Consider the following 15,883-nt stretch of genomic DNA (forward strand, 5'->3'; position numbering starts at 1 on the left):
TGTAAAGGGAACAGTAAAATGGCCAAGCCTTTAAAATAGTAGAAACTTGGCTCTTAATATTTTTTTAAAAGGCGCAGTTGTGCAAGGCTGAAAAAGGCTGATGTTGTACTGGCTGCCCTTCTTGCTGTGTCCAGTAACTCCTGTGTCTGGCTTGACACAGAAATCTTGAGCTGCTTGTGTTCTGCATTAGAAACAGCTTCTGAAAAGGCATTTAACTTCACAAGTCATTCTGGATCCAGCAAAAGAGTACAGTGCTCCACTGGGAACACAAAACTAGGAACAATATACTAGAATTTATATGCTTGAAAAAATAAGGTAAGAAAAAAACCACAACCAAATTCACAGTATTTTATTGTGTCGTATTAACTTTCAAAAATAACTCTGTATGGATGTGCCTGAATTGTACTTCCTGAGAAAAAAATAAAACATGGTTTGTTAAAATGCCAAAGGGAAGAAATACACAGTGATGGGAGTTTGTATTTTGTTATCAGTGTTACATACATGTTGAAGTTACATGGTCCCTGCAGTGGATATTAGGGATGGTGACTGAGGGGCATCCTTGTTAAACCCTTTTTGTGTTATGAAACCTGGGATTGTCGAGGTTCTCAGGGTGGATGCAGTGGAAGGGAAGAGCAGAGGCTGGATGCAGTAGCAGCCATCTGCAGATCTGTGTTCCCAGGGCTGAGCTGTATGCATATAAGGAAGGATATCTTAAATTTCAGTATACCTGGAGCAGAAATTGCATTGCTGCTATCAAAAAAAAACCAAAAAAACAAAAAACAAAAAAACCCCAAAACAACCAAACCACTGGAAAGATGGAATGCTGAGCATATTTTAGCACCTGTGGGTTCCTTAGAGGAGCAAATTCTGATGGGTGTGCTCAAGAAACCTTGTGTATATTCTAATTCACTGTGAGTGTTACCAACATCACTAATGCTTGCAGGTTTGGCTTGTGCATCTAGACAGGCACTGCAACTGCTTTAAGAATTTGATTAAAATTGCTGGAAGCTTGAGGCAAGTTGAGGCAAGCCCTTACCACAAGTGTGTGTCATTAGGACTATTTATTGTATGTATCAGTCTTCCTTGACTTGCATGAATTCTTCAGGTTGGGCTTAAAAACCTAACATGGTCTTTAAATTGTGTGGAAAACAGCTGCTTGCAGAGGGACACTGGCCATTTCTTATACATGTGTGCAAGAACAAAAGGAAAGACTGCTTCTATCTCTGTCCTCTTCCACAGGGCATTTTACTGCAGGCATGCACTTGGGGGAGAAAAGACACTTTATCAAAAAAACACATTACCCAGGAGCAGCAGTCAGCCTCCCATTTGTTCCCAGACCTGACAGAAGCATTGCAGTCATGTTCCAACTTGGAAGAGCTGCTGGCTATGGGCATCTTAATAAGCAGAGCAAGAATCCTATTTTCTCTTGGAAGGAACTTACTTGGTACTGCCATCACAGGCAGTTTTTTTCCTAAATGACAACAGCTTTGATCATGACTAGGCCTGCAGGCACAGATGCACGTTCTAATAGAAACAGGATGCTCTGCCAGCTCTGAGCTAACAATATTACAGTTCAGATATTGCAATAGAGCCTGTGTATAGCTGGGCAGCTTTTTTAATGCAAGACACAGGTTTCAGTCAGGTAGTAAAAGTCATAATAAACTACCAAGTGTTGCCATTCACATTTAACTTCCCAGCTTTTGCTTTACTGCAGAAGTAACTGTTCTGTAGTTCTGAATTGCAATGAAATACTACTAAGATGTGATGGTTACCACAGCACAGCTCCACAAGAGGGTGCTGAGAACCCACTTCTAAAATTCTAGCACTTTATAAATCAGGAAAATGCAGAGGCTTACAATGCAGCTGTGTCGTGCAAATCACACTTGTGTTATGAGATGCACTGTACATACATGCATGGAAGTGGAAAACTAGTGCAAAAAGTGGCAACTGCTAGTAAATCTAATCCAGACCTGCACCTACTGTTAAAGCAGGCAGGCAACAAACTGTCTCATGCTGAATATAAAGTGAATAGTACCCCTTGGACAGTGAAGCTGTCATGGCCCTAATGAAGAACAAGTCTTGCATTTTAAAGGTTGTTTTCTAAATCAGAGCAGCTGCAAGATTTGTTCCTTTATTTGCAGAACTGGTACCTTTTGTCTGAAAGCTGGGCAGTTCAAGGACTGAGATCCTGGAGCTTGCTTTTCTCCTTCATTAGTCCCTTTGAAACTGCTCTGTGTGGGCTTCCTGCATTTAACAGGATAGAGGATGCAGTTCAGGACTAATTCATTTAGTCACTCATCTTTTGTATTCTATTTGTAGTTACAGCTGGTTGTTAGGGGGGGAAGAGACTATTAGAGCTTCCTAGAGTTGGATTTTTCCAGTGATGGTTGAGAGCTGAATACAATGGGTGCTTGTGTTGTCATTCTACCTTATTGACTCTGATAGCATTGCAAAATGTTAATTTGCCTTGGTACTTAATCTTGTAATACTTCACATTTCCAAGCATTTAATGCAGATTAGTGATTAGGATGCTTCTCAGAGAAGTATGTGTTGTCATCTCTGTTTTTTCAGATGAGAAAAAAAAAAAAACTGGTTTGTGTGGGTGTTTCATCTGCCCCAGGCTCACTATAAGATTAGAGCCTCAGAGCTAAAAATGACTTGCTCAAGGCCATGCAGAATAGACTAATCCCCTGACTCCCTAGCTCTGCTTTAATCATTTGTTTTCTTACCACAGTGTGATTTCAGATGCAACCTTACGAGGTTTGACCGAGATGCAGCAGATAAAGACTCAGAGGCAGTAAATCCCTGGACAGCTCAGTAATTAAAGCCACCTGGGTTTTAACACACATGTGAAATATATTTGTATTATATGGAAAGTACACATTACAGATATATATATATATATATATATATATATATATATATATATATATATATATATACAAAGCTATAGAGCATTGTTTTTGTTTTCAAAAGCTGTTATGAAGATGACCCACTTTTTTTCCCCCCCCAGCAGGATTCTGTCTAGGATTTGAGAGCCTGAAGATGCCTCTTTTGTGGGCAAGGGCACTAATGAATGAATGAGAGCTGATGATCTTCCTGTGTGCCAAGGGAAAGCCCTGCAGTTGCAGGTCTGGCTGCTCTTCACAGAGCTGTGGACACAGTCCCAGGGTATCTGGGCCTTAAGTTACACAAGACTGGCCATGTACCCTCTGGTGCTTCCTCAGGGTTTTGCTAAGTGCAGCTGCATGAGAAGCTGCAGCAGCCCCTTTGCTGTGGATTGTGCCTCTCACTGCTGTCATTTCCCACAGCCTCTGCTCTCTCTTGCCTTGCACATCACTCCCTTGGGGAGGTGATGCACTCGTGCTCTGGGAGAAGGAGTGGGTGCTGCAGGTTACTGAGTGTGCTGCTTCTGCAGGGTGCTGGAACCTGCTGTATCTGTCCTCTCATAAGGCACCTTCTGGCTTCCTGTGAGGGTATCTAAGAAACCAATTACTCACACTCCTGACAATCAGCAAGTAAATCAAGCTGCAGCAATGAGTGGGGTGGGAGGGAGAGACAAACAGCCTTCACTGCAGCATCCAAAATGCCATATCCCTGCTCAGCTGCAGTGCTTCTAGGAATGCTTGGAGGGACTGTGCAGCAGATCTGCATGTCTGCTCTCCTGCCTGCCTGACAGGCAGCAGCAAAGTCACTCGTGCCCAGGGGCTGATGATAGAGGATGAGGCATCCTCACGAGGGCTGGAAAGGCTGGGAGTGCATCCAGGGCTGGGAATGAAGCAGGGAGTGCACCCAGGGCTGGGAATGAAGCAGGGAGTGCATCCAGGGCTGGGAATGAAGCAGGGAGTGCATCCAGGGTTGGGAATGAAGCAGGGAGTGCATCCAGGGTTGGGAGTGAAGCAGGGAGTGCATCCAGGGTTGGGAGTGAAGCAGGGAGTGCATCCAAGGCTGGGAATGAAGCAGAGAGTGCATCCAAGGCTGGGAATGAAGCAGGGAGTGCATCCAGGGTTGGCTGCTCTGCAGGACCAGTGTCCAGGGATGTCCCCATGCTGCCATTGCACCCCTTCCTGCAGGCTCCTGAGGGATGAGCTGCAGGGGGATGGACATGCTCTCCTTCCCCCTCCCTGTGCATCCCAGCACCCTGGGCTGTGTCCTACCCAAATATGATGTGTCAGCTCCTGCTGCCAGCCCACAGGGAGAGAGCTGCTGGACAAGAGGCTTGCTGTGTTTTGTGAGCAACTGGGGGACTTGAGAAACCAAAGTTCATGTGTTGAGTTTGTATCTGTGTGACTTCCAGCCAGGGAACCAGGAACACCCAGGGGTAATGGACTGGTGTGAAGAGAATACTCAGACCATATCATTTTGCTGGCTGTTTTGCCATGTGTGTCCTGGCATGCTGGGACATGGTACTGAGGGCCAAGGCAGTGGCTTTAATATTGACTGCTCATATTCCTGCAGTTTGAAATCAGCACTGGAGGCTGTTTAAGAGTTCTCCATAATGCTTCTCATTGCCTGTTTCTATTGAGTAACAATGGTCTTTGAACTTCAACTTAAGTAGTTTCATTCTGTCAGTGGAGTTTAGTTGATGGGCCCTTAAATGATCCTCTTGGCATTGCCTCTTCTTGAGCCTTGGCCTTGCTTAAAGTCAGTCCCATCTCTCCTTCCTGCAGCTCCTGTGTCCCTGGGCCAGGCTGGTCCTGAGAGCAGAGCAGAGCTGCCAGAGGCCAGTGGGAAAACAAGCCAGGAAGTCTCCCAGAATTAGGGACTTGAACCTCTCTTCAGCAAAAGCTCTTTCTGCCTAGAAGTACATTCCATCTAAAGTTTGTGCTTCTGGAATTGATGCACAAACCCAAAGCTTCACCTGAATGCACTGAAGAGGCCTTAGCTGTGGGAAGGTGTGGTACAGCAGATAGAGCAGTTCTCTGGGGCAGCCTGTGTGCCATTAGACTGCACTAGTCCTGAGTGTCCAGGGCTGCATGCCAAAGGATGGAGGCTTTGCTGGAGGCAGTGTGTTAATATCTTATGGCCCTGTGTTGAAAACTCTGCTGGCATATTTCATTTTGTGGCTTAGTATGTATTTCTGTTTTGTACAAAACTGTTGAGGAAGCTGTATCACTTCTCCTTCATGCATTAAATAAATTTCTTTATAGATTTCAGGGGCTTAGATTCCTGCCCTGCCCTGGCCCTTCATATTTTGCTAATACTGACTAGTGCTCAACAAAAACTAGCAGTTCCTTATATGTTGCACAGCAGAATAAATGAACTGTGAAGTCAACTTCTGTGTTAAATGTTAGTTTTTTATCTTTTCTTGCATTATCTTGACACATACCCATTTAATTTCTGTGTTTTCTTTTGTGCTTGTCACAGACTCGAGGCACTTCAAGGCCAGTCTCACCTGTGTGTGGTGCTGCCAGGCTGAGGGTTTGTTTTTTGTTTCATGTTCACAGGTGACATGAATGAAGCAGCAGGGTGGAGAAATGCATAAACAGCATTTCCTTTCTAGAAGGGGCTCCAGCAGCTCAGACCATGCCAGCAGAGCTTCCCAAAGCAGGTCAGTGCCCAGGCTGAGCTCCTGGTGCCCCACTGTGGTGTGTTAATGTACAGAAATGCTTGGCAGGCTGTTCCTTGTTCCAGAGTGGCAGCACAGCTGTCAGTGGCAGGTTTTGGTGAGGATGTGATGTGGCCCTTTCAGGTGCTCTTTATCCCACTCATGGCAGATGTGTCCCCATTTAGAATGGTGCCATTTTTGTTGTGTCCCTGTGCCAGTCAGGCAGGCCCTGAATAAATGCTGGGATTTTCTCACAGGAGATCATCTGTTCAGATTGATGCAGTGCCTTACATCCAGTGCCAGCTTCCTGCTGCTTTCTTGGATGCTGCTGCCCATATCCTTTTGCTTGAGGGAGAATATTCCACTTGTGTCCCTGCCTCTAGCTGGGAATGACACACTGCTCCATTGTTTACTTCCCCTGGAAGCTGAGAGCTGTGACTCTCTTTTTGAGACAGTCTGTATTTGCATTCCCTGGGTTGGCTGGGCAACAGCTAATCAAATAATTGCATTTAAAATAAGATTTAACAAAAAAGCATGTCTAAAAATCAAGGCAAGGTGTAGTCATGCTTGTCACCAACAGAACTAGTCAGCAGTGTGTGTTCTGGGGAATGTTTCCTGAGTAATTAAGGGCCATTTATTCTTTCTTAATGTACTTAACTGTTTTTGTTGCATTTTTAAAATAATTTTAGATGTTCTTTGCAGTATGTCTGCAGATCCAGTATCTCCTCCCATTCCTTTTCCTTCCATTACCCCCTGCCCCCTGTGCTTTAAGTACAGTCTTCTCACACAGCCCTGACAGGCAGCTATTCATACTTCAAGAGTTTCTGCTTGTAAGCTCCAGTTCTGTCCACGTTTAAAACATGAGTAAAAATAGCAGTGTTGGGTTTTTCAAATAATAAACTGAAGGTCTCAAACAGATAATTATATATAACAGATAATTATAATTATTATAAAGATAACCCAGAAGCAGAAGAAATTCTGTACTTTCCCCCTGTCCTCAAACCAAACATGGGACTGAGTGGGACCTTCTGGGTTGTTCTGTATCATCCCTTCCTGCAGCTGGGCTGAAGCATAGAATCTCTGTAAACTACATTCAGCTCTGTTTTAAAAGCATTGGGGTTTCAGAGAGGAATTTTTTTTTGTTTATTTTGCATTCCATTGTGGTCATTTAGAAGCTGGTTTTGAACTTTCCTGGTCTTGTGGTCAGAAACCTTCTTCTAATTGTCAGCCCAGGAATCCAGGCTGGACAAGGACCTCTTATACTGGGTGTGGAGCCACTGCCCAGCCCCTGACCAGACCCAGCATTTCTTTCTGCCAGTGTATAATAAATGCTACATTTACAGCTTCTAATTTGCTCTGACTGTGGAACAGAGCTGCAGCATGGTGAGGTTTCTGCAGTGAGGTGAAAGGGCACTCCAGGTCAGCTGTGGGCAAAAGGATCTCACCAGGTAAACACTGTGAGTTCAGAAGTGGCTCAGTGTTTCAGGAACACTAATAATGAAGTGGCTGCAGCATGAAATCCTTCTTATGTGCTTATTGTGGCACACAAGACAAGTTTGGTTAAAAGTCTGAGTTTGCTGTGGCTATAAAAATCTTTGTTGGCAAATGTGGAAAAGAGAAATTAAATGTAACCAAGGAATAACAGAAAACAGAGTTTTAAATACCTGTTTCATAACTGTCTGATTTTGGGAGTGAGATAATGGACCAGGTTGCATACTGAGAATTAGCTTGTCTTGTGTGATACACCTTTCCTTAGAATTATATTTAGCATAGTGCTTGGCACCATGCTAGGCCTGGGACTTTTGTTTGGTTGGTGTCCTGCAGACCTTGCAGCTGCATTTTGTTCCTTGATACCCAATATAAAGCAGTATAAAACATTCTGTGTTGGCTTTGCTGGAGCTGGTGGTAGTGTGGCAATTTACCTCAGGAAAAGTGTTTTAAATGTAGAGAAAGATTCAGGTGGATTTTGCTGGGTATTTAGAATTATGATTTGGCCTTTAGAAGGTTAGACCTGTTACAAAGAAGGTAACAATTATACCTAGGTAGTTCTGAAAATCTAGTAAGGACATTACCCAAAGTGTAGCAGGGCTGGGTGTTCAAGCTGAGAATCTTCTGCTCATTTAGAAGTTCACACACCTCTTCAATGAGAAGAAAGATACCTAATACTTTTGATGTGGAAAGATGTCACCTTCCCCTCACCAGGCTCATCTCTCTCTGTTCCTTGTGGTGAGATCAGATACGCTGGGAAATTTCAGGTTTGAACTCCCACATCACACTACCAAAGTGATGCTGTGGCAGCACTGGAAACTCCTTCAGTTCTTTGAATCCACAGAATCCCAGAATGATTTGGCTGGAATATAAGACCTTAAAGACCACCAAGTTCCAGCCCCTGTGTCATTGGCAGGATGTCATTTACTGGATCAGATTGCTCAGGCTCTCATCCAACCTGTCCTGGAACACTTCCAGGGATGGGGCATCCCCGAAACCAGAATCTTAAAATTACAGTAGTATTGCTGTGGAATAAAGCAGTTCTTAGCACAGCTGCATCCTGCATTCTGAACTCTTCATGAGCCATCCTGCTCAGCCTCTGTGGATCCCAGGTCACATCTGTGGGCTCTGTCCCCCTGCCCTGCAGACTCTGTTCTTTGCAGGCAGCTCTGGTTCCCTGCTCTGACACTGCAGCATCTTGGCCACCATCCTCTGTTTGCTCTCATTAAGGCAGAAGGATTCCTATCAGTTAGTAGCTAATACAGTGTTTAATGTGTGTATCTGTGAGGCAAATTCCATTTTAGCCGGGCGGGAATGGTCAGGGACATCAATACTCTGTGTCCTAATGACAGCCAGCGTTCAGCAGCACATTAAGATCTCTATTGAGCTCTGACGCATCTCGTTGCTGGGATTTGGAAGGGTCAAATCATTTGCAAATAGGAATGGGACTTTTAAGGCTTTTGGTTGCTTTGGACACGAACTGCTGTGGCTTGAGGAGCTTTAGCAGAGCTTGGCAGAAACCCCTGGAGCATCAGCTGTAGTGTAACAGTGAAAGCTGTATGGAGCTTTAGGCTTTTGTTGCTGTGTTTACAAAGGATATTCTGACACACCTGGCTACCAAATGCGGTGGCACTTGAAGCCCTTTGAAGCTATTCTGCTGGCTTTGGCTTTGGAGACATCAAAGGTTTACTTACAGGAGGGGGAGAGAGGGTTTGGCAGCAGTGGGCACTCTGTGAGTTGGTGAGATGCTCCTGTGGGAGCAGCAGAAGGTGAAGCATCAGCTTACAGACACTTCCAGAGGGGCAGAGTAAGCAGGGCTGTTTTCTAGGAATTCCACCATTTACAGACAGGGGAGCCACAGAAAGCTGGTGTGTTAATAGGAACATGTGGAAAATGCCCCTTTATTTTGTAGTTCTATTCAATGATCTCATCCTTTAAACCACACAGAAAAGCTGTAGCATTTTTCTACTATAGTTAATCTCTTCTGTTTAGTTCAGGTGTGATTCTTGGTACCACAGGGGAGGTATCAGTGGCTGAGCACAACCTCAGCAGCTCATGTGATCTGCAATACTATGAAATGTTTATCAGACTCAGGAAGGCATTTTGAGGGTGTTTGGGGAGGAGGAATATACATCCTGAGTTAGTGTTGATGGAGATCCCATCTTTTTGTGTAACTATTCTCAGATTTTTTTTTCCTCTTCCCATTTGAATCTTTCCTTCATATAATGCTTATTTCTTCTGTCCACATTTAATGGGTGTAAGGAGCAGTGGTCAAATCTACCATTATGTAAAATATGAGAAATGGGATTGTTGTTCTCCTCCCAGTCTTCCTAGCAAGCGTCACACATTGATTTCACAAGTGGCTTCTTGGAGGCTTCCCTAAATGTCAGGGAAAGTATGGAAGAAAATGGGCATACAGATTTAGGAGTGGTGGATGGGAAATCTGGAATAAACTTCTGAAAGGTCATGAAAATGTAGATGAGCCTCTTCAGTTTGCTGCAACAAGGAGAATTACTACACCAAAGTATTAAATAGTCAAAGAAAAGGGCTACAGGAATAATGGTTTTAGCAGCATTCTGAGCAGGAATTTCAGTGGGATAGGGAGATTTGTGTTTTAATAATTGTGCTTTGCCAAGAGAGTCTGTAAAACAGCCAGAGGCAGATGGCAGTGCTGTCACAGTGCTGACCCACAGGCAGCTGTGGGCACGAGCTCATCATGAACTACACTGCAACTCCTGGCACAGGGAGCAGGAAGGAGCTGCAGGTTTCTGTACTTGTTCTTATAACTGTCTGCAATATGCAAATATCCAAGAAATTACTGTGTTTTTAACTTGTCATTCCTTAGCACTTCATAGAAGGGAACCCACTCATGAGCTGCTCACATAATAACCAACTCTAGCAATGGGAAAATAGGTCAGGTATTGCAAGAAAGGCAGTCTAGGAATCTACAACTAGAAAATTAAATCTGTCAAAGTATAATTCAGTGGTAACATCAGAATGCAGAGAAAAATCACCTGTGCAGCAATGGAGAAAACTGTAGAAATCCATCTCTAATGTCCTGTCTCACAGGCTGGGGTGGTGCCTTCCTGAGGCCATGACAAGAAACTTGTGCACTTTCCTTTTTCTTACTCATTTGCATTCCACTGATTTCATCCTTTCTTAAAATCATGGGAAATTATGGAAAAAATGAATTCTTCAAGGAGGAGTTCCCTAGTGGCTTTTATGGGTCTGTTCAGGAAGACTAAGCCAGTTAAATGGATTCATTTCTCTTGACATTGTTCTGTTAAATCAACAGTTGTGCACAGGGTGTGATGTGTGGTTTTTATCTTTGCTGGACAGCACAGAGATAAAACCTGCTCTCCCTGAGCTCAGATCACTGCTGTGGTGCCCAGCTGTGCTCCTGCCTTGCTCTGCATCTGGGGCCAGGCTCCAGTGCAGAGCCTTGTCCTTAAAGCAGGGACTTGGTGTGAGATGCATGGGGAGTGCTCTGCAGGAAGGCTGCACACCTGGACAACTGCTCAGGGTGTCTGTGCAGGGGCTGTTGGGCACTGGAGGGAGGGGGAGTTTAAAGGACTCATTTCTTTCATCCCATATTTGATGCAAGTTCACTAGAACAGGTGTAGCACAGTGAGCTGAACTTGACCCACCCACCAGACTGTGATTTGGAGTCAGATCTCTGTTGGTGACATCAGACTCCACATCACAAAACCAGAGAAAGTGACTGCACAGAATCATTTGAGCCTTGAAATTTTATTACCTTGTTTGCATCAACCAGTTATTCCTTTCAGCACCAATAAAAGACAAAAACCCCTCCATATTGTTTAAAATACCTTGTTTTTATCAGGTCTGTGATTGTGGTTTTCTTGCAGGTAAACAAACCAATGAAAATATTTAAATTTTTCCTTTTTTTTTTAATACATTTATAACAAAATGTCAGAAGGTGTGTGCTTACCATATAAAAACATTAGGTTCCAGAAGGATACAATACCGAAAAATCATTGAAATAAAAAAAGGTTATTCTTATTACAGGACTTCTAAACCTCAGCAATAATACAAGTCTTTAAAAGCATCAAGGTTATATTTAAAACAAAATGGCATGGAAAAGTGAGACCTTCAGTAACAATTTGACCCTCATAATGGATAGAACTGGGAGGTTTTCAAAGTGCTTGAATTGTATTTCTGTCCTCGTCCTGTAATGCCAGGAGCAGGCAAAACTGCTTTATTTCTGAGCTGCTGATATGTGCTGACACTGCTGTGCTGCTGTGTGATCCCAACTGGGGACAGTCAGAGTGGCTTCATCTAGACTACCAAACAAAGGCCATTAAAAAAAATCCTTATTGGAATTGTGTGTTCCTTAAATCTTACTGTCTTACCCAACAAGTAAGCCTGAGGGTCTAGCCAGACTAACTGAGTGTTCTGGGATAAAACTTTGTCATGATTCTGGCACAAGGCAGGTAAACTCTTTTTGCAGGCAGCAGGACACACCTTCTCCTGGAGCCAGGCTCTGGGAGTTTCTGTTTGGGTGCCTTGGCAGCTTCTACCAAGTGCCTAGGCTGGGATGGAATAAATTTGGGCACCACTGGGATGAGTCAAATGCCTTTTCCCCCAGCATGAGGCTGGGTGTTCCCTCCCTGGGCTCTGGCTCCATCTCTAGGGTGTGTTTTTGAAGTGATCTGAAGTTACCAACTTGACACCTTCGAAACTTCTGGAAATGCTTGATTTCCAACTGTCCTCTTTGGGCTTTTTGTTCACTTGTTCTAGAAGTGCTCTTGTAAAACACAAACTGAACATGAGAAACAGAAGATGCTATCTAGCTTTTATAAAGAATGACACTTCATCTGCAGTATCCCTGGTGAGGGCAGGTAATAAACCAAGCATAGTCTTATCACTCACTTCTTGAAGATGCTTGAAATCCCAATACAAAGTGGGATAAGCATAGCAGAGTAAGCTTAACTTGATTTCTTATAAATACCTAAAATTCTACTTAAAGTTGGGTCATGCTATCCATAATCAAAGCAGGATTGACATCTGAAAAAGCTTTCCAGGGTTTGTTCTCCTGGGTGTGTTCTCTTCACCCCCAGCCCTGCCCCTTTTATTTTTTTCTTTTTTTTTTTTTTCAAATGCAAATATTTTATTCTATAGTGATGATTGATATCATGCCAGTACAGGCATTGTCTGAGTGGATTCTCTGTGGGGTGTTGGATGGAGCTGTGGTGGCTGGAGTGGTGTAGGCAAATCTCATTTTCCTCTCAGAGGTCACTGTCGTGGAAGGTAAAACCTGTTCATTCCAGCTCACTGCTACAGACACTCTGACCCCTGCAAGCATTGCCAAGGCATCAGAAGGCACAGGATCATTGCAAAAAACCAAGGAGCATCTGTACAGTGGTGCCACAATGCTGAGCCTCTCAGCATCACTGCCTTGCAAAGTCACATCCCTAAGACAGTAAATTAGAAAGAACTACTTACACTGGTTAAATGCATGTGTGTTGTGTTACAGAACATTTTACTACTAGCCAGTTCTTGAGCACTGAGGAACTAGGAACATCAAAATCTAAAACAATTTACTTCAAATTTGAGAAAACATTTCTCAGCATATCTCAAAAAGTTGATGAAAGTGGCTGATTTTTCAGTCAGCACAAAGCCACAGAACAAATTTTAAAGTAATTTAGACCATGTTAGTTTTACTGTAAATAATGTAACATTGTTTGGCAGTAGTTTTATGTTTGTATCCCACACAGTGTCAAATTCAGCTCCTGCAACTGATACTTGGTGAAATTGATATCAAATTGTAATTTACATTGTTAGGAAAACTATTAAAAATACCATACCTTGTAGTTAATCTTACTACTGAGAAATAGCTGCTGGACAGCACACAAATTGCTACTGGTACTGTTTGGGTTTTTTAAAAAAGATTAATAAAATACAAGCAAGGTAGAAAACAGGATTAAAAAGCATTGGTTTGGGTACAAGTTTTTCTGAATTGAGTGGAGCAATAAGAAACCCGAAAAACACATTGCACATATGTGCACCCTCTGTATAAAGACAGACATACAAAGTGGGAAACTGGTGGTGCACTGGGGTACACCAGGGACTAAAGTCTCTGATTCTGTAAACTTGAATTCCTAATTTTATAAAAAGGGGAGCTGAGTCTGGTTCCATTTTTGAGTCCCCATGGGTTACACTTCAGACTACCCCACGGTTTGGCACAGTACACTTTTAAGAGGCAGTCTCTGCTGAAGGAACCCCAGCACTGGAAAATGAGGCATAAAATGTGTCAAGACCAGGTGCAGAGGGAGAGTGTGAGCAGTGGCCTTGCTGCCTCCCTGGAATTAGCCAATACTGTTAGTCCTATACTCTCATGACTATTACAAGTTTCACTATTTGCAAAATCAGTTCTAAGTACAAGTTCTGTTGTTTACTGTAGCTAACTAAGCAAGTACCAGAGGCTGTGCAGACTGAGATTTCTAATTTAGATCTATTCTGATTTAGCTCAAGCTGATTCACAGCAGGTGTAAACTAAACCAAAACAAGAGCATCCTCAGGAGTTTGTGGGCAGCATTACTAAAACAGGTTATTTAATGGAGTACATCTAATATTGGGTTAACTCTTCTTAACACAGGGAATTTGTAACACAAGAGGAAATAACACTAAACTTGAATAGGAGATAGGCAGAAGAAACTAAGTAATGGTTAAAATAGAAGGGGTCTCATTATTCTCCCAACAACACAAACCCTCTGAAATTAAATCTCTAGAAATATGCCAAGTCTCATAATGGACCTGATTCTCAGGTTTTCATTATTTTTGTTAAGGTGGTTACAGAGGCTGGTTAGGTCAGGTTATGGGGAAAAGATGGCAGAGGGGAGCCCCACATTTGAAGAGCTTTAATGAAAAGAACTATGAATCAGATGGCAAGACCCCCATTCTAATCTGTGGGTGCATAACAAATGGAGATTTGTGTCTCACAGACATCAAAACAGCCTCTGTTCCTGGGGAGCAGTTACCAAAGGCCAAGAGTCACAGTTCTATTCTCTACTCTCCTGCTGGCCACGTTCCACTTCCCCTTTAAGTGTACTGATTCCTTTAGAAAATTGTCAGGTTATTCTGCCTTATCAATCATAAACTGCTCTACACCTTTTCCCCCCCAAATGTCACTTATGTTTATTTTTACTCTATATCTAGCATGCATTTTACAATTCATTTCCCACTTACCCTTTCTAGCTAAGGCAGAATGTTGGCTCTGGTGTTACCAATGGTACTACAGGAATCTATTCACTCTACTGAAACATACATATCCCATACCATAATTCAGAACTGTCCCACACATGGGAAAGAAAAGACATTACAGGGAAACTATTTCTTCTTAAGGGAATTAGTTGCATTTAGAAAGCTGAAGGCCTGATTCTGGAGTTATCATTCAGACAAAACAGTTCATAATTTCAGTGGGAACACTGGAATAAGGGCGGGACTGTGTTCTCGAAGTCTCAATTCCAAATCTCTTAATTATCCTTAAATCAGACAGGAAGATACCGGTCTGCAAATTGAAGAGAGCTGTTTGGTTTAAGGTCTACCTGTAGTACAGGAGGGCTGCCAGCCCCAGGAGGCTTTGCTGGGGCTGGTGTTGCCTCGCTGGCCCCTGGTGCCGGCTCCCTCGCTCCTCCGTGCATGCAGTGCGGGCGCATGCGGCTGCTGCAAGCACAGACACAACGTCACAGGCAAAGAAAGAGAGAAAGCTGCGGCTGGCAGTCAGACAGAGAAATGATGCGAAACCATTGAGCAGCACTAACTCACAGACTAAGTACAAACTAAATTGTGCTATATATTAGTATAAAAACATGTTCTAGTAAGAATGGCACTGGTTCAGAAGGAATTAGGACTTCCATCTCGGTTCCGTCCGGTCCACAGTGAGAGCGTTGTAGAACAGGCCTGCCCTGCTGCCTGAGCCACTTGTGACAGTGGCTTTGGCCACAGCCCCTTCCATTTCTTCCCTTTTTAGATCCACATTGTTGGTGCTTTCTGGGAGTAGCCCAGGTCAGGTCTGGTCATCCTTCCTAACGTGGCACCAGAATAGTTCGTTCTTATCCTGTGATATTTTTGAAATATCATTCGTGTTTCCCTCCCCTGATCTCTGAGAGCTGCTCAGTTTAAGGGTCATCCTCTCCCGTAGACACCATCAGGCGCATTGCTACTGGTAGGTGGTCTGTCAGGCCTGCCAGCTGGGTGATGAAGCTGAACTCCTCCACCTCCTGCAGAAGGACAGAGAACAAAAGTAAGGTAAGGAGCTGAAAAATCCGTCTGTCAGTCCACACATCAGAACTTTGAACTACCTTGGTGTATTCTAGAGGTGGGACCTGCCTGGTTTGGCTGGGCTGATGGGGAGCTGCCCCTCAGGGCATGGCAGTGTGCTGCAGAGAGTGGGGTGAGCCACTGGTGGCACCAGCTGAGCTGGTCTGGGTGAAATCTGATCCAGCTTCTCTTTCCATTTGCAGCAACATCTCTGTTGTTCCAGACAGACTCATCTGCAGTGCTGCAGTAGGTGATCCATGCTATGGTAAATTGATGTGAATGAGCTCCTTGTTTTCATCATGGAACTCTGTACAAGGCAGGGCCCTACTCTAGGAAGCAGACTGCACCATACAAGTTCTCCCTCTGGGTAGTGCATGTCAGCTTCTGCCTTCATATTGCAGGGTTGTAACTTGGGTAGGTTTATAAAGGCATAAAAGGACATCCAGACACTTGAAAAGATTAAAACATATTCAGACTGCAGGCATGGGAAAAGCATCAGGCAGAACAGCTGGGCTAAAGCTCCAGTGAAATCAAATTGAGTGAAATCATGGTTGTTTGTTTGTT

General features: G+C 43.7%; 1 protein-coding gene across 1 annotated transcript in view; it reads right to left on the minus strand.

Annotated features, from left to right (window-relative positions):
• Window positions 1–10,770: 10,770 nt before the first annotated feature.
• The window catches only part of SMPD3 (sphingomyelin phosphodiesterase 3), a 99,966-nt gene continuing 94,853 nt past the window's right edge, over window positions 10,771–15,883 (minus strand). Inside the window, exon 8 of the mRNA XM_056500831.1 lies at window positions 10,771–15,279. Within this exon, the coding sequence (XP_056356806.1) occupies window positions 15,178–15,279 (102 nt within the window). The 3' untranslated portion in view covers window positions 10,771–15,177. The remainder of the gene's footprint in view (window positions 15,280–15,883) is intronic.

The sequence above is a fragment of the Oenanthe melanoleuca genome, chromosome 11 (genome assembly GCF_029582105.1).
Source record: "Oenanthe melanoleuca isolate GR-GAL-2019-014 chromosome 11, OMel1.0, whole genome shotgun sequence".
In the NCBI taxonomy this organism is placed as follows: Eukaryota; Metazoa; Chordata; class Aves; order Passeriformes; family Muscicapidae; genus Oenanthe; species Oenanthe melanoleuca.